Source organism: Oppia nitens, unplaced genomic scaffold (assembly GCF_028296485.1).
Source record: "Oppia nitens isolate AA-2021 unplaced genomic scaffold, nextdenovo-longstitch-racon4-pilon3 scaffold33_pilon_pilon_pilon, whole genome shotgun sequence".
Taxonomy (NCBI): domain Eukaryota; kingdom Metazoa; phylum Arthropoda; class Arachnida; order Sarcoptiformes; family Oppiidae; genus Oppia; species Oppia nitens.
This window is the reverse complement of record NW_026533214.1, coordinates 586,718-610,223: the sequence shown is the minus strand read 5'-3', so window position 1 is coordinate 610,223 and position 23,506 is coordinate 586,718. Positions and strand designations below refer to the sequence as shown.

The following is a 23,506-nucleotide window of genomic DNA, read 5'->3' as shown; positions in this document are numbered from 1 at the left end:
AATAATATAATAAAATAAAATAAAAATATATAAAATATAATAATTAACTTTATTTATTTAACTTTTTAATATTTGACTTTGAAATAAAATGCTAAAATTAATACAGTTTTTATAATTTATTATTTTAATTAACTATTTTTTATTACTATTTAATATCTTAGTATAAATTATTGTAAATAAATAATTAAATTTCAATTTTTGATACAATTATTGATGAAAATGAAATCAAAATGAAATCATTTCATTCATTAAGATATTTCATTAGTTTTTTTTATATATATTTTATGTTTCTTAAAAAATACATTACAGGGGAAGCTTTACAATGCTTTCCCCCCAAAGTTAGTAATAATACTAATTATTATTTTTTAAAAAAAAATCAATTAAATAATCAAAAAACAATTTTTTTTGTTTTATTTAGAAATTTTGTTTAACAATAAAAATCATAAGATTAGATTCAAAAACAAAACAAAACATAAATATTTAAATAAATTAATTATAGATTAAATTATAATTCATTATATTGTAGCGGTTGTTGTTGTTGTTGTTGTTTTGTGTATTGTTACAATTTAATTATTCATCATTTTCATGATCACTAGTAGCAGCTTAATTATTAATTTAAAAAAAATGAAAAAATTGAAATTAATAAATCATAATTATATTGAAATTATTTATTGCAGTTTTTTTTATTTGCATAAATAATATAAATGACAGTTAACTTACATGGTTTAGCATCAGTTGTGCTTGATACTATTTTATTGTTGTTGAATATAATATAATACTGAATTTAATATTGAATTATATTTTTTTGCGTCAATAAAACATAAGTTTTTAGATAAATTATTTTCTGGTATTTCTTAAGACAGGAAATCAACTAAAATGTAATTTTAGACAAAAAAAACACTTTAATAACACTTTAATAACACTTTAATAACACTTTATTATGCAATTTATTATAAAAAACAAACAAAAAGATTTTATAAAATTCAAAGAAATTGAAACTAAAAAAAACTTATATTTAGTTTACTTTTAATTCATTACTTATTTATTAATTCAAAAATTTATTATTGTTTTTATATAAAACTAAAGATAACTAATAATTATTAATTTTTCAAAAAAATCAATTAAATTATCAACAACAAAAAATTTTGTTTTATTTAGAAATTTTGTTTAACAATAAAAATAATTATAAAATTAGAGTACAAAAACATAAATATTTAAAAATAAATTTATATTGTATTTTAGATTCAAATTAATTCATTATATTGTTAGGGGGCTTGTATTTGTTGTTGTTGTTGTTGTTTTGTGTATTGTAGCCGGGGTAATTTAATTATATATTGCCAATATTCTCAGTATCACCAGTAGCAGCTTAATTATATTATAAAAATCATAATTAAATCATATATATTAATATATATATATATTGAAAATATTTATTGCAGTTTTTTTTATTTGCATAAATAATATAAATGACAGTTAACTTACTTGGTTTAGCATCAGTTATGCTTGATACTATTTTTTTGTTGTTGAATAAAAGTAATATAAAATTTAATTAATTAATTTCAATTATCTATAAATCAATTAATTATCATTACTTACGAATGGCAATAATGATCACTGAAAACAATACAACAAAACGATTCATATTTTTTTGTTATATTAATTGTTGTTTTTTTTAGTAATTAATCTTTTTTTTATAAGTTTTTAGAAATTTCTTTATAAAAGATCATTTTTTTCATCAACTTTTATACCTTTGAATCCATATGTTTTGCAATTTATAATTAATTATTTGTATTGAAATTTATACTGAATTTAATATTAAATTATATTTTTTTTGCGTCAATAAAACAGATATTATTTTCAAAGTTTTCATTTAATTATTTTCTGAAGTATTTCTTAAGACAGGAAATCAACTAAAAAATGTAATTTTAAACCAAAAAAACACTTTATTATGCAATTGAAAAAACAAAAAGATTTAATAAAATTAAAAGAAATTAAAACTAAAATAAACTTATATTTAGTTTATTTTTAATTCATAATTATTTATTTAATTCAAAAATTTATTCAAAAGTTTTTAAAAATCCTTTTTTTAATCAATTATTTTCGTCAATAAAAACATAAAAACAGGACTAAAACATGATATACCGTTATATATAGTATATTATATTACTTTCTGTTTAATTAATATTTATATCAAAAAATTAATTAAAATTTAATAATAAATATATTATGAATTGACGTCAAAATAATATTTAATTTCAATTAACAAAAAAAATTAACATATTTTTACATAATTTTTAATTACTTGATTATAATATAAGTAATCAGTGTTTGAATTGTATTGAAAATTAAAAAAAAACAATAAGTTTTTGGGAAAACTTTTATAAAAACAATGAATCGTTTCGTTGAATTGGTTGCAATAGTTATCATTGCTTTTTGTAATTATTTTTTTTTATTATTATTTTCCAATTTAATTAATTAATTAATTGTTTGTTTTTAATCAAATCAAAAATAGTATCAATTGAATCGATAGCTAAACCATACGATAATGACAATAGTATTTTTGGAAAAAAATAATTAAAAGTAAATACTATTCATTGCAAACAATTACTAAAATTTAATTATAAATTATTATATAATCTTTTTGTTTTTCTAAATCTAAATATTGTTTTTTTTTGTCAATGAATTTGATTTTTTTGTAACAATTAATTAAATTAAAAAATAATAATAATATTTATTAAATACTAAATAATTATTACATTTTTTTTTGTTTCACAAATACTTATAATTTTGTTTTTTAAAAGCATTTATAGTTTAATTTAATTTAGAAATATTTTTTTTTGATTGCAAAACATATTAATTGAATATTTTTGACGCAATTTATATTGAATTATATTTTTTTGCGTCAATAAAACAGATATTTTTTAGTTTAACTTTTATTCAATTATTTTTTGTTTTGTTATTAAAACAGGAAATCAACTAAAAAATGTAATTTTAAACCAAAAAAAAAACACTTTATTATGAAATTAAAAATCAGAAAAATATGTAAAATTATATTCAAAAATCAATAGAAAAATTTAAATAAAAGAAAAGTTTAATTATAATTGAGTTATAAATCACTTTCAAATCAAAAAAAATTATATAAAATAGTATCAGATCTGAAACTAAACCTTGAATTTGATTATTAAATCCTAAAAAACTAAACTATATTTTGATTGCAATAATCAATAAACTATTGATAACTAAAACAACTTTAATATTGAATTAGATTTTGAATAAAAAAAAAAATTTTTCTCAAATGTATTGATTTTTTTTTTGTTTTGTTATTAAAACAAGAAATCAATTGATTTTTTTTAAACAAATTGTTTTCAACTTTCGGACAACACTTGTTGTCCACCGAATTGAATGGTCTGAAAACTGACCAAAACTGACCGAAAAATGTCAAATAAATAAATAGAAAATTGTTTTTTTAAATTAAATGCTGTTTTTATTTAAATTATTGAGAGATAAGAGCGTTATTAACAAAAATATTTATATTTATAATCAATCGGTTAATCGGGAATTAATCGGGGGTTTAGGCGGCGGCCACACACGACACGGGGACGTCCATGACTTGTCGGAGATCGACTCGTTTGTTCTGCAATTGTTTCAGGACTTTAGTGGCCGAATCGTGGATCAGCTGTTGAGTGAACGGCGACTGTTTCTGTAGACAATGAAAGTCCAGTTTTACGGACTTCAGAGCCGACGGACGGCCATAGTTCGGGACACAGCCGAGGACGGGTCGGGTCGTGAAACAGATCATGTCGTCCCGTTCGATGTATTGAGTTCTCAATCGTTGGATCAGTTGTTGTTGTTGTTGTGTTTGACCGATCATTGCTTGTTTCTGTTCGGGTGTCAACTGTTGGCCGTCTTGTTGTCTGGTCATCTGATTCTCGATTTGTTGTTGTTGTTGACGACCGAGTTCTTCGGCCTGAGCCTGAGCTGCCACGACTTGCGAACCGCCGGTTGCTGTTCCGGCAATCTGTCCATTGGGTGCAATCACTTTGGCTTCGATGGACTCTTCAGACGAAGAAGACGAGTCATCGGATTTGTTTGGACACCGTTTGGGACCTAAAAATCAAATGATTAGTTGACTGAATGGACAGTTAGTTATTGATTATTACCTTTTGGTTTGAAAGCCTGTTCGCAGTGTTGTCCACTCAATGCATACGAATTGGCGAAATCTTCGGCAAAATCGTATTCACAGAAATCTGGTCCAAGAAATTCTTCGTCGGATTCGTCGTTATTATCGCCGCAAAGACCGCATGTTTTGCCCGAATATTGGGAATCGATTTCGATTTTGGCGTTCTTTCCGTCGTATTTCACTCGAAGACCGACTAAATCCGATTCGACGACAACTATCGGGTTTTGGGCGTCGGATGGTGTGTGACGAAGATATATACGGACTTCGTATTCGTCTTGACTCAGAGTTATCGGTTTACGAGCAGTCAGTTCGTGAGTATGACCGGCGATGACTACTTGGGCGACGTCTTGTTGTTGCGGTGGAAGAAGTTTGATGTCTTGACCGCCGCTCAAGATTACCGACAAAGTCTTGGTCTTAGTCTGGGGGTTGAGTTGTTGCGAGAAAACAGCGAACCGTTCTTTCGGCGAACAATCTTTGGCCAACAAGTACTGACACGGACTTTCGGGCATTTGGAACGTGACGTTGTCGAAGGTTCGGACATAATCTTCCATTAGTTGACATTTGTCGCGGGCATCGTAACCGGTAATCAAATTACCGAAAACTTCCAAAGTTGGCAACAAAGCGCTAACGGGTCGGACATATGGTGTGGAAATGCGTTCAAATCTTATGGTTTCTTCCGGCGATTTGATCTCAACATTGGCCAACTGAATGTCGGGAATTCGGGACGAGTACTGAGCCGTGATTCGGATCTGATTGTTTTGATTATCAGCCGTGGAATCGATGTCCAAATGTTCATACAAAGCGACTTTCAGAGCCATCGCTGCTTTTGATGTCAAGTTTTTCAACTGTTTTCCGACATTTTTGTACTTAATATCGACAATCATTTGATTGAAATACGAATCTTCGATCAAAGATCGTTCGCAAGCGTATGATTGGGGTTGACCTGAGGCCCGATCGATAGCGCACTGTCTGTAGTACCAGTTCTGGACATTGGCAGCCGACGATCCGTCCTGAACGGCCAGATCCTGGGCAGTGATTACCCGATCTTCGGTCGATTCGAAAACACCGGTAACAATAACGGCTCCTTCACTATGGCATTGTTCACCCCAACCGGCGTGAGCCTGGAGTCGGGCTTTCTGTGACTGGAGTTGAGTCGGTTCGTAGTAGAACTCGTTCGGTAGGGTCGGGTAGGCGACCACAGCGTCGGCGCAGAACAGTGTCGGGACAGTCATGTAAACGCCTTTCGGTGTCTTTATGTGTCCGTCGGTTTTGATCCAAACGATTCGGTGATCGTAGGTATGAACGTACAGAACGTTGGCGGCGTAGAAGGTTGGACGGGGTCCGCGGGCTACGGCCGTAAAGACAAAGTCGTGGGCAATGGTCGCGGGAACCAAATCCGAATGCAATTCGTTTTCATTTGATTCATCCGAAGACGACGAGTCGTTGTCTTCGTCCCATTGTTTCGACCAAATATTAGCCGTTTTTCGGATCAATTGTTTGGCCAATCGTTTGATTTGATGTCTTTTGAAGTCTTGTCCGAAAATCAATTTCATTACCGATTCGTAACCGAAAACCTTGTCTTCCATTGAAACTGATTCATCGGATTCTGATGAAGAAGACGACGAAGATTCAGAAGATTGAGCAGATTTTGAGTTGGATTTATTGGACGACGAGTTCTTGGATTTGTTTTTTCGTTTTTCCTCCGAAGAAGCCGACTCTGAAGATGACGATTGAGACGACTCTTTGGATCCGGACTTCGAGAACGAGAGATCTCCGGATTCGTTGGACGATTCGTCGGACGACTCGTGAGATTCCTTTTGAGCGGATCTTCGGTTTCTTTGTTGACTTTCGACTGCTTTTGACATTCTTTGACGAATTCTTTTCTTCAATTGTTTCGATTCATTCGATTCCTCCGAAGATTTGGAAGATTTCGATGATTTCGATGATTTTGATTCATCGGAAGCCGAAGATTTGGATTCAGATGATTTCGAAGACGAAGAGTCATCCGAGTCGTCGGAATCTGATTCGGAAGAAGCAGAAGATTCGTCTGAATCGTCGGCGTCTTTGTCGTGTTCGGAGTCGGCGATCCATTTGTAACGCATTGTAAAGTCGTAACCACTGATGGGTTCTTCGGCATCTGATTCGAGAGTGACGTGTACTTCGCGTGCAGCCAATCCCGGATTACGCCATTGTTGGATAGCGGCGGCGACAAAGCCGTGTTGTTTGTAGGTATGGGTGGAGTACAAGGGTTGTGTTTCCCACGGATTTTCGGTATTCATTTGAACCCGAACTCCCAGACCGAGCTCTTCCTGGCCGTAAGTCGAGTCGTGTTTGAACGGAGCGGCCATTTGTTTGACATCTTTGGCGTCTTGAAGCCAATCTCTGTCCGGTGCCGATGCGATGGCTGTTTTGGCGATGAATGTCTTCGCTTGGGTCTTGTGATAGACGATCTCTTGTTGTTGGGTTTTCGGGATCACAGACCAGGTGACCAGATTCTTGGGTCGCGAATAACCGGCAGATATTTCGACCGGGAATGTCATTTGAGTTGTCTTTTCGACATGAGCTCCGTAAGCGGTTCGATCAGCCGGATTGACGGCAAAAGCGAAAGCATAGCTCGAATAGTAGACCGAGGGTTGGATTTGGGCGGTCAGGTTGACACCGGTCGGGTAGACGGTTTTGGGTGCGGTTTCCAATTGGAGTTTAGCTTGGTCAATCTTCAGTGAAATGATCATCGGATGTCTGTGGGAGACAACGACTGGTAAACCGATTTCCGACGGCAACACTTTGTAGAGCTGTTGAGGCATAACTAGTTTGACGTAATGATAGTCCAGTCCTTGCATTAGCCATTGAGCGGCGTCTTTGAGCTGATCTTCCATCGAGTCAATGAGGGAATGGATGTAATGTTTGTCCAGAGCGTAATAGGCTGTCCTGTCCAACACTTTGAAGAAGACGGTGGCTTTGGGTTCGTTATCCGAACGCATTTCGAGTTTCAATTTCGATTTCAACGCTTCCAACGCCTGTCCGACGGAATCGGCGTTTCGTTTGGTTATTCTTCGGTCTTTTCCTTTGGCATTCAATCCTTCGAACATATCGGCCAACAGTCCGTTCGGTTCGAGAACTCGTTCGACAATTGATTCCATTCCTTTCGAATTGAATCCAAATTGAATCAAATCGTCTTGAAATGGACCCGAAGACTGACCAACGGCCAGATATCCGGCTCGGGGAACACGCGAGTTGTTGTTGGCCACCCATTCGGCAACCGAATAGAGACCGTAGTCTTTCTGGTCGTCGTAGAATCCGTGTCCCATCATTTTCGAGTATTGCATACCGTAATCGGCTTCGGGCAGATGTTGATAGGCTTGTTGAGCGAATTGAGCCGATTTCTGAAGACACGGTTGACTGGAATTGCCGACTGTTTGAAGAGCCGAATAGACAAACGATCGGATCTGTCGGTTGGACTCCCGATGCAGTTCACTAGCAATTCGTTCGTAAACTGATTTATCAGTGGCAGAGGACAGGATGTTCGAGAAGGCGGCGATTCGGACGGCATAGGGTTCGGAGGGATCGAAATAGACGGGTAGAACCAATGGGAGGACTTGTTTGGGGAAATAGTCGGTCACATGGGAGACGGCATAGATGGCCACTTGTCGGATGAAAGCGCATTCTTCGTCCTGAAGTGATTTCTTTTCTATGGGATAACCGGGACATTTCGCTGAAGAGATTTTACCCGAAATATACGGTTCGAGAATCGGCAGGACTTGAGGAACGCCCATATGAGCCAATGTTTCGATTAGTGTGACTTTCTGGTGGAAAGTGTTGGCATTGTCCAACAATCGGCCGATAATCTGGACGTATTTGTTGAGGTCTTGAGCCGAACAAACGGTTTGCGGGAATTGTTGCGACCAATCATTGTCCGCGGAATTAACCGAACGTTTCATTCGTTGGGAAATCGATTGACTGATCGGCGACTGAATCGTCACTCTTTTGGTCGACTGAGAAGTGGCGACTATTTGTTGGGCTTGTTGTCCACGAATCTGATGGGGAACTGGATTTCCGTCGGGAATATCGCCGGGAGTTGTCTGGCGTTTGACACACGCTTCTTTGACCATTTTACCGAAAGCTATTCCAGTGGAAGAGGCCAAGTGTCGGCGGTGTTGGACTTTCTGCGATTCAAACAGTTCTAAATAGGCGTCAATAGTGGCGGTGTCGATGAGGAACAGATTCTGGGGAACGGCTTCTATCAGTTCCTTGGCTTCCGAGGTCGAGATCTTGTCGGCCAAAATCAACTGTTTGATGAACAAAGCTGCAGAATTTGATCCGCAAAGCGGAAGACTGTCCAAAAATAGTTTGCGTTGAACTTGTTGTTTCTGATTCGATCGCAACTGACGGCCAGATTCGGCCACTTGTTCGAACAGTTGGACGAGAGATAACTGATCCAAAACGGCCATTGCGTTCACAATTTGGACGGTTTTCTGAAGCGATTCCTTACTGGCGGCCAAATCTCCCGAAACGATATCATCGGCAATCGATTCAATCAATTGAGGGATCAATTGATGCAATTCTTCGGTATTCGGTTGACCGAAGATGTAATAGTAGGGAATATCTAGCGGTTGATGTCCGACAACACCCGACTGTTGTTGTTGTTGGTGTTGATAGGGTTTCGGCAAACGGAACGACAGTTCCTGATGACGAACCGGTCGTGGAATCGATTGGATGGACACCTGAGCGGATCCAGCGGCAGATAATGTGAGGTTTTGTTGAGTAATAATCACTAATTCGTCGCCATTTGTTTTGTAAGCGATCTTCGAATCGGCGAAAACCGATTCAATGACCGGATGTCCCGAAACCAGCGAAATGTTGTATTTGAATAGAGCGAAGGCATCGACCGGCGATTCATGCGGTTCCTGACCGCACGGACATCCCGACATATAGGGATCGGTGACGGCGTCGGGAGTCGGATAATAACCGGGAACTGCGGGTCCGGATTTGTCTTTACGGCAAACCCAAGGACAGCCGCGAACGTCGTAGTTGTCGTTAACAATGATGGGTTCGGTCAGACAGTTGTCGTAATTTCGGGTTTTCGTGACATTCAATACGAAATTGTTGTCCGAATAGTCATTATTTCCCGTCTTTTCGTACGGAATGTGATTCAACTCATAAACGGTTTCGCAAAGACCGCCGATTCCGTCCTCATAGACCGGATAGACGGTCAGATCGGCGGCGGCATCGGGACGGAAGATCTGGTTATTGGTCGGCGATTTGATGATCTTTTTCGGGTTGAGATTGACGTTGAAAAGCGAAAGAACGGCTTTCTTCATATTGACCGACCACTCGGGCTCTGATTCGTCGGTTTCGAAGGCCTTGACTTTGCCGTCGGTATAAACAAAACGAATCGGTTTCTGCAACTCTCGGGCCAACTGTTGGGCCATTTGGTGCTCCATCTGGGGCTGAGCCTCGTGACCAATGGGACCGTTATGTTTGCCGATTTGGATGTTCACGAGTTTCATATTAACCAAACCGTCCTGTCCTTGAGATTGCATCACAATCTGCGAAGTTATCTCAAGACCGGCAAATTGGTCGCCAACGCCGGGAATTCCGGACAACAGTCGAGAGGAGTAGTCGTAGACATAGGTTTGGCCGGAATTCAAACGAATCGATTGGCGCGTCGTCAGAGCGGCTGTCGTTTGGGAGGAGAGGAATGGGACGGTTAGGTTTCAGAGGACAGTCGGCTATTGAGAGGACAGTTATTATAAATACCTGAAGCGACGGCCACGAAGAGCGCAAAGAGCAGAACTCGCATTCTGTTCAGTGTTTTTCGGTTTTAGTTCTTCTTCTACTTCTTGTTGTTATTCAAGACTTCTTTCTTCTTCTTCTTCTTCTTCTCTGGACTTCTGTTGTGAAGAACTGATGTCTGTTTCGAGAGATTTCCAGTCTTTTTATGCGAAAATTTTTTACATAGAAATCATCAAAAAATTTTCAAAATTTAGTCAAAAACTAGAAAAAGATAAGAAGTTTTGCTGTTTTAATGAGTTTTTAGTTTTTTTTAATCATTTTTTCATTCATTGATTCGTTTTTTTTGCTTTTTTTGCAATTTTTGCGATAAATTTGTTGCAAAACTAAACATTTTTTCTAAAAAAACATTTTTTGATAAAATCGACAGAAAATGTTGTTTCCTTTGAATAACTGCTGAATTGAATGAAAAAAAAATTAATTTTCGGTCAAAAAAAAGTGATAACAAAGACATGAGTTTCGGAAATGTCTTTCGATTTATTGAAACAAAAAAAACTGTTTCTGAAAAACAAACGATATTTTCATTAATGAAGACATTATTTTGTGATCAATTGATTGAATTTGCGGTCAATTTGTCGGTCATTTCGACCGAAAATCTGTTCAAAAAAATAAAGGTTTGTATAAAACATCTGTTTTTTTACTGAAAAACACGTGATTTTCAAGAAAAACATAAATAAATAAAATGTTTTTCATTTCAAAGACTTTTGTCTTAAGTTTCGGTATTTTTATTGCATTTTTTGCCGATTTTCCGATCAATTGTTGGCGAAAAAGACATTATTTTATTGAAGAAGAAGACAATGAAGTGATTAGTGATGAAGAAAAAGACGAAAAAGAGTTTGAATTATGGCTTCGAATAGCAATCGAAAGACCGATCGAAAGATATCGAAGACTTCGTCGACAAAGAGTTGTCAATAATTACGGATTGAATCCGTGGTGGAAATCACTTCCGACGCCATCCGAGTCGTCGCCAACCGATTCCAAACAGCAAATGTTCGGTTCGGCTTTGAAACCATTGAATCCGCCGTTTAAGTCGGGCGGAGTCTGGCCATTGGCCACTACACGGCGACCGTCGTTCGATTTGTTTGCCATTCCGAAGGCTATTTGGTCGGGAATTCGGGGAACTTTTTTCGTCGTCAAAGGAACGGCCGATGCCTTGTGGACAGGGATTCTATTGATGTTAATGTCCGACGAAGAGAAAGATCAACGGGCGGCCAACGAAACCGAACGCATTATGAATCAATTGCTGCAGATGTCGCCCGACGGCAGCGGCGGTGGACAAGAGGACAGTAGACAAGACAGACACGAATTTTGAAACCAGTTTTGTATTAAAAAACATAAATCTATTAATTATTCTGTTTTTTCTCTCTTTTCCGAAGTTTTTATTTTTCGGTAAAATTCAGACTTTTTTTGGGTTTATTTTATTTTTTTTGTTGAAAAACTTGATTTTCATATAAAAAAGTTTTCTTGTTTTTTTCTGTTTCCGTTGTTTTCGGTGTTAATTGATGGTCACGTCCGGTCAGTAGCGGTCACTTTGCGGTCAATCAAACCGTTCAATTGATTGATTGATTGATTGGTTTAATAATTCATTTGAATTTTGCGCCAATTTTTTTGACATGAAATCATGGTTTTAAAAACAACAATAACTTGAAATAAATAATTAGTATTTTTTATTACTATTTAGAGTCTATTATATCTAAATATATGAATCGTAATCACAAAAAGGACCAAATATTCGAGTTTTATTTGCAATTGAGTTGAATTTGGCGCTTGAATTCTAGCCGATAGTCGATTAGTTAGTTATAAGAGATTTTTTTGGGCCTTTTTCATACAGTTAGCCCACTAATTGTCTTATTATTGAATGAAAATAGTTAGAAATGGGACCAAAATTGTCGGCAAAAAAAAAATAAAAACTAAAAATCAAATCACAGTTTATTTCAATAGAATTATAGGAAAACAGAAAAAATCAAAACAAAAACAAATTATAAATAAAAATGTTTTTCAATTAAAAATAATAATTCATCGGAAATGTGACCAAAAATTTTTTACCGATTATTTCATTAGTGATTGATTTTTAACCCGATTTTCATTTAATTCATTCAGTCATTCGCCGCCGCCGAAGAAGTCCACGACCTAAGAATGTCGCGAACGAACGGCAATACCGACTCCGGCATCGAATCGGACGCCGAATGCGAGCCGACTGTCCCGTTGGTCGTCGAATTCGGTAACTATTTATTTATTAATTATTTGGTCAGACATTCATTCAATTGACTTGAATTAACCAATCAATAGGTACTTCTGTGATGACATCACGTGACGACTGTCAACGGACGACGACAACGACGACCTCGTCTTCAGTTTCGTCGTCGCCGTCGTCGTCCGAGACGTCGCTCGCAGTCGAAGAGTCGTCGACGTCCGGAACGACGACACCGATAATCATAACAACATCGACGACAACGACTGAATCCGCTGCCACTACTTCAGAGATCTCATCATCAGAGGTCGACTCCGGCATTACTGCCAGCTCTTCGTCGTCGTCGTCTTCATCGTCATCGTCGTCGTCGTCCACCACTACCACTACTACTACTACTACTACTCGTGTTGTCGTCGTCCCGGACGACGACTCAACAATCGAAGTCATGGCCACCGACGCCGTCGCCGAAGAATCTTCATTTAGTTTGTTGCTATCGACGGGCGAAACGCTAACTGTTTCAATGGATTCGGTTTCCGATTACGAACAGTCAGTTTTGATCGAGTTTTTCGACGGCCAAACAAAAGGCAAATCTCGGGACTCTTATCGCGAAATTCGCAATCATTTTATCGGTCATTGGCGTCACTGTCGACCGCAACGGTTCGGTTATCACGATATGTTGCGAAAAGTCGGTCATTTGCATCTCGGAAATGTTACCGCATTCTCAAGAGTCCAGAAGTTTCTCGAAACCCATCGAACCATCAATTTGTTTACCAGACAGGAACTGATGCGCAACGGCGGCGGCAGTGGTGGCCGTAGAAGTGGTAGAAGTGGTAGAAGTGGACGGAAGCGATCCTCAAAGTCAAAGTCGTCGCCCAATAAACAACTCAATAATAATAATACAAATAAACGATTGAAACGCGATGTCGTCGTCCCGATAGACGACACAACAGCGGCCGATGCGTCCGTAGCGCCGACTCCACTGCCGCCGCATCCGATGGCCACAAAAGCCCGAACCCGACCCAATCCGTTCAAATTGGTTCCGCTCGAGACGTACGACTCGGAGGAAGAGGTAATAAAATACTCGAGAAGATTGAATAGAATTCTAAAGATATTTATTTTTAGGCGCCGTTCGCTTTACGTCTTTCAGTGGAAGCGCTGGCCATTGTCGACATTCACGCCCATTGCGTCCGAACGGAAGTCATTGGACTGCTTGGCGGCCATTATTGTCATTTATCGCGCGAACTTCGAATCCTAACGGCCGAACCGTGCGCTTCTCTATCGGACGACGATCTCCAGTGCGATATGGAACCGGGTAAGTGCCGTTTATCCCGTCCCGTCCTGTCCCGTCCCGCAGTCTGACCCGCGTCTATCTCCCGCCGCCACAGTATCGCAAGCTCTGGCCAAAGAGCGTTTGGAAGCTATGCGTCTGTCGTGCGTCGGTTGGTATCATTCGCATCCGACTTTTGTTCCGCAACCGAGTCTTCGGGATATCGAAACTCAAACCCAATTCCAGACATTGTTTTCAAGAGATAATAGACATCCGTTTGTTGCGCTCATTCTCTCGCCGTACATGACATCCCACGACTCCTCCTCCTCGTCGTCGTCGCCATTGGTTTCGCGATTCAAATGTCTTCACGTTTCGGAAACTAATTATTCGTCTAATTCTTCGGCCGACGGTTCCTATCGATTGCCGTTCGAACTTTCCGTTCAATTGATTCGCAAAGAAAAACTAGTGTTTTCTGTCGTCCAAAAACTCCGCGATTTATGTACGAAAATAGTCGGCCATTCATCACGTGTTCGTTTAGGACGACGAGTCAAACGATTTCGCGGACTTCAAGTCTCGCACTTAGAAAAGGTTTAAATCCATTCAAACAATCAATCAATCATTCAATTGATCTCTATTTTGAATAGTTGTGTCAATCGCTCGACCATTGGATGTCTTCGGCCGGTTTGTCTCGCGTCGAAACCGACCACTTGTTGGCCAACTGTCGGCACGTATTGATTGCACGACTGCCGGACGACAGCAACACCAATATTGTGGACGTCGTTCGGGACGACGACGACAACGACAACACAAAATGACAACAAAAATAATTTCAATTATTTTTTTTTTCGAAAACTTTATTTTACCGAAAAAAAAACAAATCAAACCATTCATTCATTACTTTAAAAAAAAAAATAAATAAAAGACTTCTTCACGCGAATCAATCAATCAGTTGTCGTCATCCGTCAGCGCCATCTATTGAGTCGTCTTTGAGTTGTCGTCTCAAACAAAACAACAAAAAAGTTTAACTAAAGTTCGGAAAATTTTGGTCAAAGTTTCACATTTTGACCGCCATTTGGAGTCTCATTTGACGCAAAAAAAAAAAAAAAAAAATGCTTTCTATTGAAAGTCAACGACAGACAGTTGAAGACAACGATTGCCATTCAATCAATAGTTTGAGACAAAGTCACAAATTAAATCATAAATCTATTACTGAAATATCACTTTTAAAACTTACGTTAACTAAGATGGCATCGTTATATGGACCGCCGCCGCCGCCACCGTCACCGGTGACCGCTGTAGATGCGAGTCAGGCATCGCCGGCTATTTCATCTTTGGTTGCGGAAGAGGGGGCGGTGGTGGAGGTGGCAGTTGTTCCCATTGAACATCATTACGCTATAGCAAGCACTTCTGGAGGACAACCGCCGCCGCCGCCGCCGCCGCCGCCGCCGCCGCCAATGCAATCACTAATTACATCAATCAATTCAGTGGGTCGTCAAGTGGTCAGCGGTCAGCAAGACCTGCTTACACGTGCGCTGACAACAAACGAACGAATCGGCAGATTAGAGGACAGACTCGAGAAGAAATTTGAAGCAAAACTCGAAGACTCGTTGACTCGAATAGCAGTTCTCGAGTATCAATTGAAAGAAGAAAAGAGATTAAGAAATCGTTTGTTTTGTAATTTAATGTAAAATATATTCAAATGATTTCAAAAAAAATAAAGTGAAGTTTTATTTATAAGAAAAAAAAATATATATTTTAATCAAAAAATGTTTGCGACGTCTATCGGGACGACGACTCATATCATATATATGTATATAATGTCTGGTTTTTTTAGGCCAATCGTTGCACTGACAGAAGCACTGACAAAGTTTATTGAGTATTCATTACTTTTAAACAAAAATCTAAAAGACTTTTCGCGAACTAAATCTGTCGTCGGAGTTGTCGTCCACTACTTCTTCTTCTTCTTCAGCGACATATCTGACGTCGTCGTCCGTCAGCGCCATCTATTTGTGTCGATGTTTTGCACGTGATTTTTAGTTGTCTGTCTGTCTGTCTGTCTGTCTGTCTGTCTGTCTGTCTGTCTGTCTGTCTGTCTGTCTGTCTAATAGTCAACAAACAAACAAAACAACAAAAAAACAGTAAAAAAAAGTTTTTTAGGAAAAGTTTTTTATGGTTTCAAAGTTTGGCCGTCAATTGGCGTCACATTTCACACTCCGACTCAAGTCATGAGCTCAAGACAACAACAACAACAACAACTGACTGACAAAGTTGTTGTATTGAGACGTCGAAAGACATCAGACCAAAGACAAAGTTTATTAAAGACAACTTTATTGAAACAATTGGACAGAACTATGTCGTCATCGATGGACAGATATCGATGGACACCAAATATCGATGGACTCGACTTTTCAGAGTCGGGTTCGTTGTCGTCTTCGTCGGCCAATCACAACAACACGTCGTCTCCCGTCGTATCGTCAATTGATGGCTGCATCGATCCTAATGCTGAACCGCTGCCGCCGTCGCCGATAACTATTGACAACCAAAGTTTGCTTTCAACTGAGTTATTTGCGGCGGTGTCTAACTTCTCTATCATTAGTCAATGGTTATCCGGATTAACGACGGATAACTCAATGGCGACGACCGATGGCGGCCAACCGTACGCCGGCGGCGAAAATGGTGGCGAAAATGGCGAACAAGATATACACGACCTGTTGAAGACAATTGTCAAACAATTGGACAAACAAAACAATCAATTGGAAACATTAACAAATCAATTGGCAAATCAAGAGCGCCGGCGGCGGCAATGTTTTTGTCGCATAATGTAATGTAAAGATTGATATTTTGTTTGTCAAATGTTTTTACGATTTTATATTTCAATCAATTAATTTAATTTTTTTTACAAATTAATTAATGATTAAAATCTATGTTTTTATTTGAGAAAAAAACTTATATTTTAAAACCGTTTTTAACCGTTATTTTCGGGTAATTCTTATTCAACGAACGCCCGAAACAAAAGAAGTGTCCAAATGTTGAATCAATGTCCGAACGAACGACATCTCCGAACGCGTTCTTTCGAATATCGACGACATGTCCTGTTGTTGTTGTTGTTGACCACTGTTGGTCACCGACGCCGAGGCCGTGCAATCGGCGGCTGCAGTCGGCGACGCCCGCAATAAGTTTGGCGCCCAGACCATCGACAAGTTGGCGTCGTCCATTTTCGTAGTAACTACATGTTCGGGTGCACTGAATACTTGTAGAAATCGGATCAAATAGGCCAACGATAGACGGTTGACGGGTGCCAATCGATCGACCAGACGCCGGGCCCGACGCGGATCGTGTGCGGCATCCAATGCTTCCCAATAGTGATCGTAGGGAACAACCGGTTCCCGTAGTTCACGAAAATAGAGTTTCAGTCCCGAAGCGATAACATGAATGTCGATGTCGTCGCTTAACAGATGATTCAAATCGACCGACGATTGGATGTCGTCGTCCGGATGGTCGCCGCTAGTGATCACTGTATCGACTGTACAGACAGACAGACAGACAGACAGACAGACAGACAGAGAGAGAGTGTGTTAATGAGTGGTCGTTCGGGACGACGACGACGACGACAACAAACACTTACTCTTAATCTTGAGACGCATGACTTCATCCAAATCTCCGACACAACGGAACACACCTTCGCGTTCGCAACACTCGCCCGCCGATTGGTCACCGCTTTCATCGCCGCCGCCGCCGGCAGTGGTGTTCGTAGAGTCGACAGATCCGCGACACCGAAGCAGTGCTTCTGTCAGTGCAACGATTGGCCTAAAAAAAGCAAACATTATATACCAATATATATATGAGTTGTCGTCCCGATAGACGACTCGTGTGTTAAGCAAAGCTGTCGTCCCGATAGACGGATAGACGACCACTGATTACAACAAACCATGGAATGAGTCGCCGATCGATGAGTGCGTCGTCCAGTCGTTCGCCGAAAACGCCGACAAAACCGCTTTCAACACAACGGAGGACACGACGAACTTCTTGTCTGTCGTGCGGACGACGAACGTAGACGACATGCGATTGCTGTGAACGACGAAGTTGTTGTTCGAATTTACGGCGAACCGAATCCCTGGCCTCCGGATTCGTATGGTTGGCCAGAAATGCCCGCAAATGTGGGGCCAGTTTCTGGGAGGGCGGGAAATACCAGAAACAAGCGGCCATCAGTCGCAAACCCCGTCGTTCGGAATCTTCCGACGGATTTCTTGTCGTTTGTCTTGCAATTTGAATGAGAAGTTCGTCTCGAAGTATGGGTTGTTGTGCGGCTGTTGTCAACAATTGAAGCAACAGATCGTCGTCCACGGCTTCGGACGACAACTGCTGTTGGTGTTGACCACCGATGACTACTTGTTGTTGGCTATCGTCTAGCGATGCGGGGATGTCGTGCATAAAGCGTTGAACCGATCGAAACATGAGTTTCGCTTCGGATCTGAGTTTGTGGTCAGAAATCGATGAAATCATTGGTTTTCGAATCGATTTTTTAGACCATTCGAGCATTTGTTTTAACGAAACTTTTTTACCGATAAATAGCTTTCGATGTCTTTCAATGTTTTCTTTTGCAAACGATTCGATCGAAAGACCAGAAGACAAGACTTCCAGTGGTGGCGGAGGAAGTGGAGGAATACGAGTGGTGGCGGCGGCGGCGGTCGTCGTTGTTGTCGTCGTTTCTAAAGTTGTCATTCGTTTCGGTTGAGGACTTGTGGCCGAAGTTTTATGACCAGAAACCGGAACTGAAATCTGACTCAAAGATACCGATTTTATGACCGGTTGGTGTTGTTGTTGTTGTTGTTGGCACTGAACGGTTGGCTGTTGATGTGCGGGAAGCGATGGCAGTGGCGGCGATCTATGAGTCGCTACAGTGGTGGCCGTCGTCTGGACGACACTCTGGACGACGACAACCGGTTGTCTAGTATTTGGCGATTGAATAGCATTATTGTGAACATCGCGTCGTCTCTGGACGACAACGGCATCGATGCGGTCGTCGTCCGAAACTTCGTCGTCGTCCGAGACGTCGTCATCATTAGAGAAATCGCAATCATATTCGTCGTCCGCATCGCATGAGACATCGCTTTCGTCCACATCGACGTCTTCATCGGCGTAATCGTCGTCCGAATCGTATACTCCGGTCAGAATAGTTCCCGATTCGCCGCCACCGCCGCCGCCAACGCCTCGCATAGCGTGAGTCAATCGGGCCTCAGATATCAGATAATGACGAAGACTAGGATTACGAAATTCGGCCACCATTTGGTGGCCACCAACGCCTCCTCCGCTACAATCAGACCACTGGCCACTGGTTTGTGTCGATCGAGTGCATGTCTGCGGCTCTGTTTGTGTCGATCGTTCTGAAGTAGTAGTAGTAGTAGTGGTCGTTCCGGACGACGAAGGTTTCGGCGATAAACTTGTCGTCTTTTGTTTGAGAATCTGTAGTTTGGCTAACGGAACGACAACTGCTTCGTCAGCTGTCGGCCGCTTCCATACTGTCCGCTGATCGCGAGCGCAGTAATAGTAAAAGCGTTGACTTTTTTGATCCTTTAAAATGAAAATAAATTAATTAATTAGTTCTTAGAATTAAAAGTTATTTAGTTGTTTAGCTATCGTCGTCTCGATAGACGACTTCACGAGTAGGTCGTCGTCCCGATAGACGACTTCACGAGTAGGTCGTCGTCCCGATAGACGACTTCACGAGTAGGTCGTCGTCCCGATAGACGACTTCACGAGTAGGTCGTCGCCCCGATAGACGACTTCACGAGTAGGTCGTCGTCCCGATAGACGACTTCATGGGTAAGCCGTCGTCCCGATAGACGACTTCAACGGTAAGACGTCGTCCCGATAGACGACTTCATCGGTAAGCCGTCGTCCCGATAGACGACTTAAGAAACATGTCGTCGTCGTCCCGATAGACGATTTCATTCGGTAAGACGTCGTCCCGACACAACACAAACAACAACAGCAAACAACAACTTACGTATAGTTCCCACCATTGAGTAACCGATGGATCCGATGCCCGAGCAATGGCCACTCCTGGACCGCGCGGTTCATCCCAACGACACTCACCGCTGAATGAAGAAGAAGAAGTTAATACAAAAGGCGTGGCTTTACTATCACTACTACTACTACTTACGTGACCAGATTGGCAAACATTTGGACACCAGTTTTCGGTTCGGATATTTCAATCCATTGGCCGGCGACCGCCGATAGCGACTGCGGCGATGGAAGTGGCGGTCGCTGTGACGACTTATTGGCCATTAATTAATGAGATTTTTTATTTCAAAAATCTTTAAAAAAATGTTTTTATTATTTATTTATTTATTTTATTATTTATATTGAAATACTATATATATATATATGTATTGAAACACATATTTATTTGACGCATGCGTTCAGTTAGTGTTAGTCTCCCGCTAATCCCGCGTCCCGTCCCGTCCCGTCCCGCCCGCTATCTGGACGTACTTTTTGGGCGAACCCAATGACTACTACTACTACTAGTAGTAGTCATTACGCATGCGTTTCAATGGCTGTCGTCGTGTTTGAGCTCTTCGTTTGTTTTTGTCATTTGAAAAGTCTTTAAAAAAAACTATTTATTATTTATTTCTCAAATAAACTGTTTTTCGTCTTTGAATTTTACCGACAACTCCTGCGGTGAAACAACTGCCGACTACCCGACTAACCGATCTGACTGTCCACTGATCATTGGCTGACCACTTTGTATTGATTGGCCGCCCGAAGAATCGGCGCAACAATGACAAAGGTATTTGACTTAACAGACAGACAGTCAGTCACGTGACGTCCTCTCCCTCTCCTCTCTCTCTCTCTCTCTCTGGTAAGGGGTGTTGCCGTCCGGTTGTTTGGACACACCTTCAGAGTCAGAGAGTAGTAGAAGAAAAGCCTTTTTCTTTGTTTACCACAAAAACTCTTTGTTCTGTTCTTTCCATTCATTTTCTCTCTCTTTCTGTCTCTTTCTGTCTGTTGCTCTCAATCTCCTCGCCGTCCGTCCAACTCATCCATCCATCCATCCGTCAAATTCATCCCGACGTCTACATCACTATCACACTAATCACCACTTCTTTGTCCACAACAATCAATCACAACAACAGCGCTCTCAAGACGACCTCGCGATGGACTCGAAAACTTCTGTCGAAGTGATAAACGGATGTGTCGTCGTCCCGGACGACGGCTCTTCGCCAGTAATCGTCGCCCAGACGTCGCCCACGACGACTACCACTACGACTACTATTGTTGTCGACAACAATCAGAATACAATTAATGAAAACGAATTGTCGACAAAAAAGATAAAATACGAGACGTCTTCGGGAACTAATGGACCGAAAGACGATTTAAACAATAATCAGACGACAAATAATCGCAGTATTAATGGACCGCCGATTAAGTCCCGAGTGGTTCACGTGCGCAACATTCCCGTCGACACAACCGATTCGGATCTGATTGGTCTGGCGGCCGGATTCGGTCGGGTGACCAATTGTCTCATTCTAAGAGGTAATCAATTGATTGTTTTGACAATAGTTTTGACGCAATTCCTCTTCAAAGGCAAAGCCCAGGCGTTCGTCGAGTTTCTGGAATCGCATTCCGCCCAACAAATGGTCAACTATTGGTTGTCTTCAACTGTGGCCGGAATTCCCGCTCCGATGCAACCCAACATCAGAGGCCGTCACGTGTTCTGCCAATTGTCCAATCATAAGGAACTGAAGACCAATAATCAGAATAACAGCGGAAGTAATGGACACAACGGAAACGGCGATCACGGCTTCGGCGGACATTCGGTCGGCGGCGGAGGACATCACCCGCATTCTGGCCACGACAACGGCGTGAGTCGAGAGCCGTCGTGTGTATTGCGAGTCGTGGTTGAGAACGCTTTATACGCCATGTCTTTGGATTTATTGCATTCGGTGTTCGCGAGAGCGGGAAAAGTCCATAAAATCGTTACTTTCACTAAAAACCAACAGTTCCAGGCTCTCATCCAAATGGCCACTCCGACCGACGCCCAGACGGCGCGGACATTACTGGACGGACAGAATCTGTTTCATCCGAATGCAAACCAATTGAGAGTCGAGTTTTCAAAACTGACGCAATTAAACGTCAAATTCAATAACGATAAATCACGTGATTTCACACAAACACCCGTCGGCGGAGTTGGAGGACAACCAATGGCCGCCGACCACTCCTCCGCTCTGCAACACGCCCACGTGGCGGCGGCGGCTGCCCAACTGCAGCAGCAGCAGCACCATCATCACCAACAACAACAACAGCAACACAACGACGCTCTGAACGCACTGTTAGCTCAACAACAATCACAACATCCGTCTTTCGGGCCTTTTGTCGGCCAAACGGCTGCTTTGCGTGCTTTGAATCCTTTGCTCCCGTTGACGGCTGCCGGCGCTCTCGGCCAACTCGGACTCGGTTTAGGCCAACAATTGGGAAACGGTATAATCGGCGGTCATTCTGGACTTCAAACTCCCGTTTTGTTGGTTTCGAATCTCAACGAAGGCGTGAGTTTTCTAACAGTTTTTTCAACCGATTTTTCGCCCATTTTTTTGCCGTTTTTTACGACTAATTCTTCGTTTTTTTTCGCTTTTTTTGTTTATATCTTTTTAAAAATCTTGTGATTCTTCGACATCTGAATCCAAATAACAATAGACCACAACAACTGACGCTCTCTTCACTCTTTTCGGTTCGTTTTTCACTCTTTTTTTGTCCAAAAAAAACAAACAAAAAACTTATTTATTATTATTTCCGCTTTTTTTGTATTCAAAATCAAATTCAAAACACATTTAATTCAAAACTTCTTTAAACTAATTCTTCAGGAGTTTATGGAGACGTAATTCGAGTGAAGATTTTGTTCAACAAAAAGGACAACGCTTTGGTCCAGATGGCCGAACCGGGTCAGGCGGCTCTGGCGCACAACTATTTGGATAAAGTGCGACTTCACGGTCGAGTGATTCGCGTGACGCCATCCAAACACCAAGTCGTCCAAATGCCCAAAGAAGGCCAACACGTGAGTTGATATAACCGACTGATCTGTTGATTCAATGACCAACTGATCCATTGATAGGACGCCGGACTGACAAAAGACTTTTCGTCGTCGGCTTTGCATCGTTTCAAGAAACCCGGATCCAAAAACTACGGAAACATTTATCCGCCGTCGGCTACTCTTCATTTGTCTAACATTCCGGCTTCGGTTCAAGAAGAAGACATTCGACAAGCCTTTCAACAGGAATGTCAGACACAAGTCGTTGCCTTCAAGTTCTTTCCGAAAGACAGAAAAATGGCGTTAATTCAGTTGTCTTCAGTCGACGACTCGATTCACGCCTTGATTCAGATGCATAACTATCAGTAAGTCTTCAGATCTATTGATTTGATCCAATTGATCCCATTATCTCTTATTATTGAACAGATTGTCCGAATCTTCCCATTTGCGCGTCTCGTTCTCCAAGTCGTCCATTTAATAGCAGAAGAAGAAGAAGAAGAAGAGGTCTTCAATGATCTCAAGACTGATTGCAATCATGTTTTCAAACAAACAAACAATTAATTAATAATTAATTGATTTAATAATTCATTTGCGAATCAAAAACCGCGAAAAAACCAATTTTTTTTTTGAGACTAAAAGTGCCTTAAATTCCACAGTATTTCGCATTTTTCGACGATTTTTATAAATATTTTTTTTGCGTTAATCACTATTAATATTAATTAATTATTTTATTATTATTTTCGACACAATTAAGAGACCAATTATTTAATTAATTATTAATTTAATTATATTTTATTTTTACTATTTTTTTTCATTAAATTATTTCTCTATTCATTCACTTTCTATTCATAAACACAACTGTCCTCTCAAGTGCTGACACTCTGTATTGTTTTGTAATGTATTGTCGCCCACTGTTGGCCGTCGCCTCCTATTATTGTCTATGAAATCAGCGGTCAATTCACACGAGAGTTCAGAGAATTCAAGTGTCGTTTAGTTTTCATTTTTTATTTTTAATTTAATTATTATTTTTTTAGTTTTACTTTTTGTCGAATT

At 40.2% G+C, this 23,506-nt stretch overlaps 5 protein-coding genes and 1 long non-coding RNA gene across 7 annotated transcripts; 3 read left to right on the top strand and 3 right to left on the bottom strand.

The window, feature by feature from the left end:
* Positions 1–1,126: 1,126 nt before the first annotated feature.
* On the bottom strand, positions 1,127–1,712 carry LOC128956921 (uncharacterized). The gene is made up of 3 exons (XR_008484531.1): positions 1,597–1,712; positions 1,483–1,509; positions 1,127–1,365 (listed from the first exon to the last, which is right to left on the bottom strand). It is a non-coding gene; the product is annotated as an uncharacterized LOC128956921 (long non-coding RNA).
* A 1,758-nt stretch (positions 1,713–3,470) lies between these two features.
* On the bottom strand, positions 3,471–10,089 carry LOC128956890 (vitellogenin-2-like). Its single transcript, XM_054302605.1, has 3 exons — positions 9,938–10,089; positions 4,161–9,857; positions 3,471–4,107 (listed from the first exon to the last, which is right to left on the bottom strand). The coding sequence occupies exons 1-3, from the start codon at positions 9,978–9,980 to the stop codon at positions 3,572–3,574; spliced, it is 6,276 nt and encodes a 2,091-aa protein (XP_054158580.1). The 5' UTR covers positions 9,981–10,089; the 3' UTR covers positions 3,471–3,571.
* Positions 10,090–11,915: 1,826 nt separating this feature from the next.
* On the top strand, positions 11,916–14,381 carry LOC128956920 (histone H2A deubiquitinase MYSM1-like). Its single transcript, XM_054302637.1, has 5 exons — positions 11,916–12,191; positions 12,260–13,230; positions 13,284–13,473; positions 13,547–14,016; positions 14,073–14,381. The coding sequence occupies exons 1-5, from the start codon at positions 12,107–12,109 to the stop codon at positions 14,241–14,243; spliced, it is 1,887 nt and encodes a 628-aa protein (XP_054158612.1). The 5' UTR covers positions 11,916–12,106; the 3' UTR covers positions 14,244–14,381.
* Positions 14,382–15,420: 1,039 nt separating this feature from the next.
* LOC128956909 (uncharacterized) lies at positions 15,421–16,483 on the top strand. Of its 2 annotated transcripts, none has more exons than XM_054302625.1 (2): positions 15,421–16,254; positions 16,445–16,483. In XM_054302625.1, exon 1 carries the CDS (start codon positions 15,654–15,656, stop codon positions 16,251–16,253), a length of 600 nt encoding a protein of 199 aa, XP_054158600.1. In that variant the 5' UTR covers positions 15,421–15,653; the 3' UTR covers position 16,254; positions 16,445–16,483. The 2 variants fall into 2 exon arrangements, with proteins under 2 accessions (XP_054158600.1, XP_054158601.1); XM_054302626.1 differs by having other exon boundaries at positions 16,448–16,476.
* On the bottom strand, positions 16,401–19,755 carry LOC128956894 (rho GTPase-activating protein 39-like). Its single transcript, XM_054302610.1, has 5 exons — positions 19,592–19,755; positions 19,436–19,526; positions 17,357–18,999; positions 17,054–17,235; positions 16,401–16,951 (listed from the first exon to the last, which is right to left on the bottom strand). Exons 1-5 carry the CDS (start codon positions 19,714–19,716, stop codon positions 16,422–16,424), a joined length of 2,571 nt encoding a protein of 856 aa, XP_054158585.1. The 5' UTR covers positions 19,717–19,755; the 3' UTR covers positions 16,401–16,421.
* Positions 19,756–19,980: 225 nt separating this feature from the next.
* Positions 19,981–23,201, top strand: LOC128956895 (polypyrimidine tract-binding protein 3-like). The gene is made up of 7 exons (XM_054302611.1): positions 19,981–20,218; positions 20,565–20,964; positions 21,016–21,974; positions 22,123–22,156; positions 22,290–22,480; positions 22,538–22,818; positions 22,880–23,201. The coding sequence occupies exons 1-7, from the start codon at positions 20,210–20,212 to the stop codon at positions 22,929–22,931; spliced, it is 1,926 nt and encodes a 641-aa protein (XP_054158586.1). The 5' UTR covers positions 19,981–20,209; the 3' UTR covers positions 22,932–23,201.
* The last annotated feature ends 305 nt before the right edge of the window (positions 23,202–23,506 follow it).

Bases quoted from the DNA above. Each gene is read 5' to 3' on its own strand.
- LOC128956909 (XM_054302625.1), top strand. From the start codon at position 15,654: ATGAGCTCAAGACAACAACAACAACAACAACTGACTGACAAAGTTGTT.
- LOC128956920 (XM_054302637.1), top strand. From the start codon at position 12,107: ATGTCGCGAACGAACGGCAATACCGACTCCGGCATCGAATCGGACGCC. The intron at 13,474-13,546 runs GTAAGTGCCGTT...CCGCCGCCACAG, and splicing joins CCAGTGCGATATGGAACCGG to TATCGCAAGCTCTGGCCAAA. The intron at 14,017-14,072 runs GTTTAAATCCAT...TATTTTGAATAG, and splicing joins AAGTCTCGCACTTAGAAAAG to TTGTGTCAATCGCTCGACCA.
- LOC128956894 (XM_054302610.1), bottom strand. From the start codon at position 19,716: ATGGCCAATAAGTCGTCACAGCGACCGCCACTTCCATCGCCGCAGTCG. The intron at 17,236-17,356 runs GTTTGTTGTAAT...TGCTTTTTTTAG, and splicing joins GATCGGCGACTCATTCCATG to GCCAATCGTTGCACTGACAG. The intron at 16,952-17,053 runs GTAAGTGTTTGT...CTGTCTGTACAG, and splicing joins CATGCGTCTCAAGATTAAGA to TCGATACAGTGATCACTAGC.
- LOC128956890 (XM_054302605.1), bottom strand. From the start codon at position 9,980: ATGCGAGTTCTGCTCTTTGCGCTCTTCGTGGCCGTCGCTTCAG. The intron at 9,858-9,937 runs GTATTTATAATA...CCCAAACGACAG, and splicing joins CTTCGTGGCCGTCGCTTCAG to CCGCTCTGACGACGCGCCAA. The intron at 4,108-4,160 runs GTAATAATCAAT...TTTGATTTTTAG, and splicing joins ACAGGCTTTCAAACCAAAAG to GTCCCAAACGGTGTCCAAAC.
- LOC128956895 (XM_054302611.1), top strand. The intron at 20,965-21,015 runs GTAATCAATTGA...TCCTCTTCAAAG, and splicing joins CAATTGTCTCATTCTAAGAG to GCAAAGCCCAGGCGTTCGTC. The intron at 22,481-22,537 runs GTGAGTTGATAT...ATCCATTGATAG, and splicing joins TGCCCAAAGAAGGCCAACAC to GACGCCGGACTGACAAAAGA.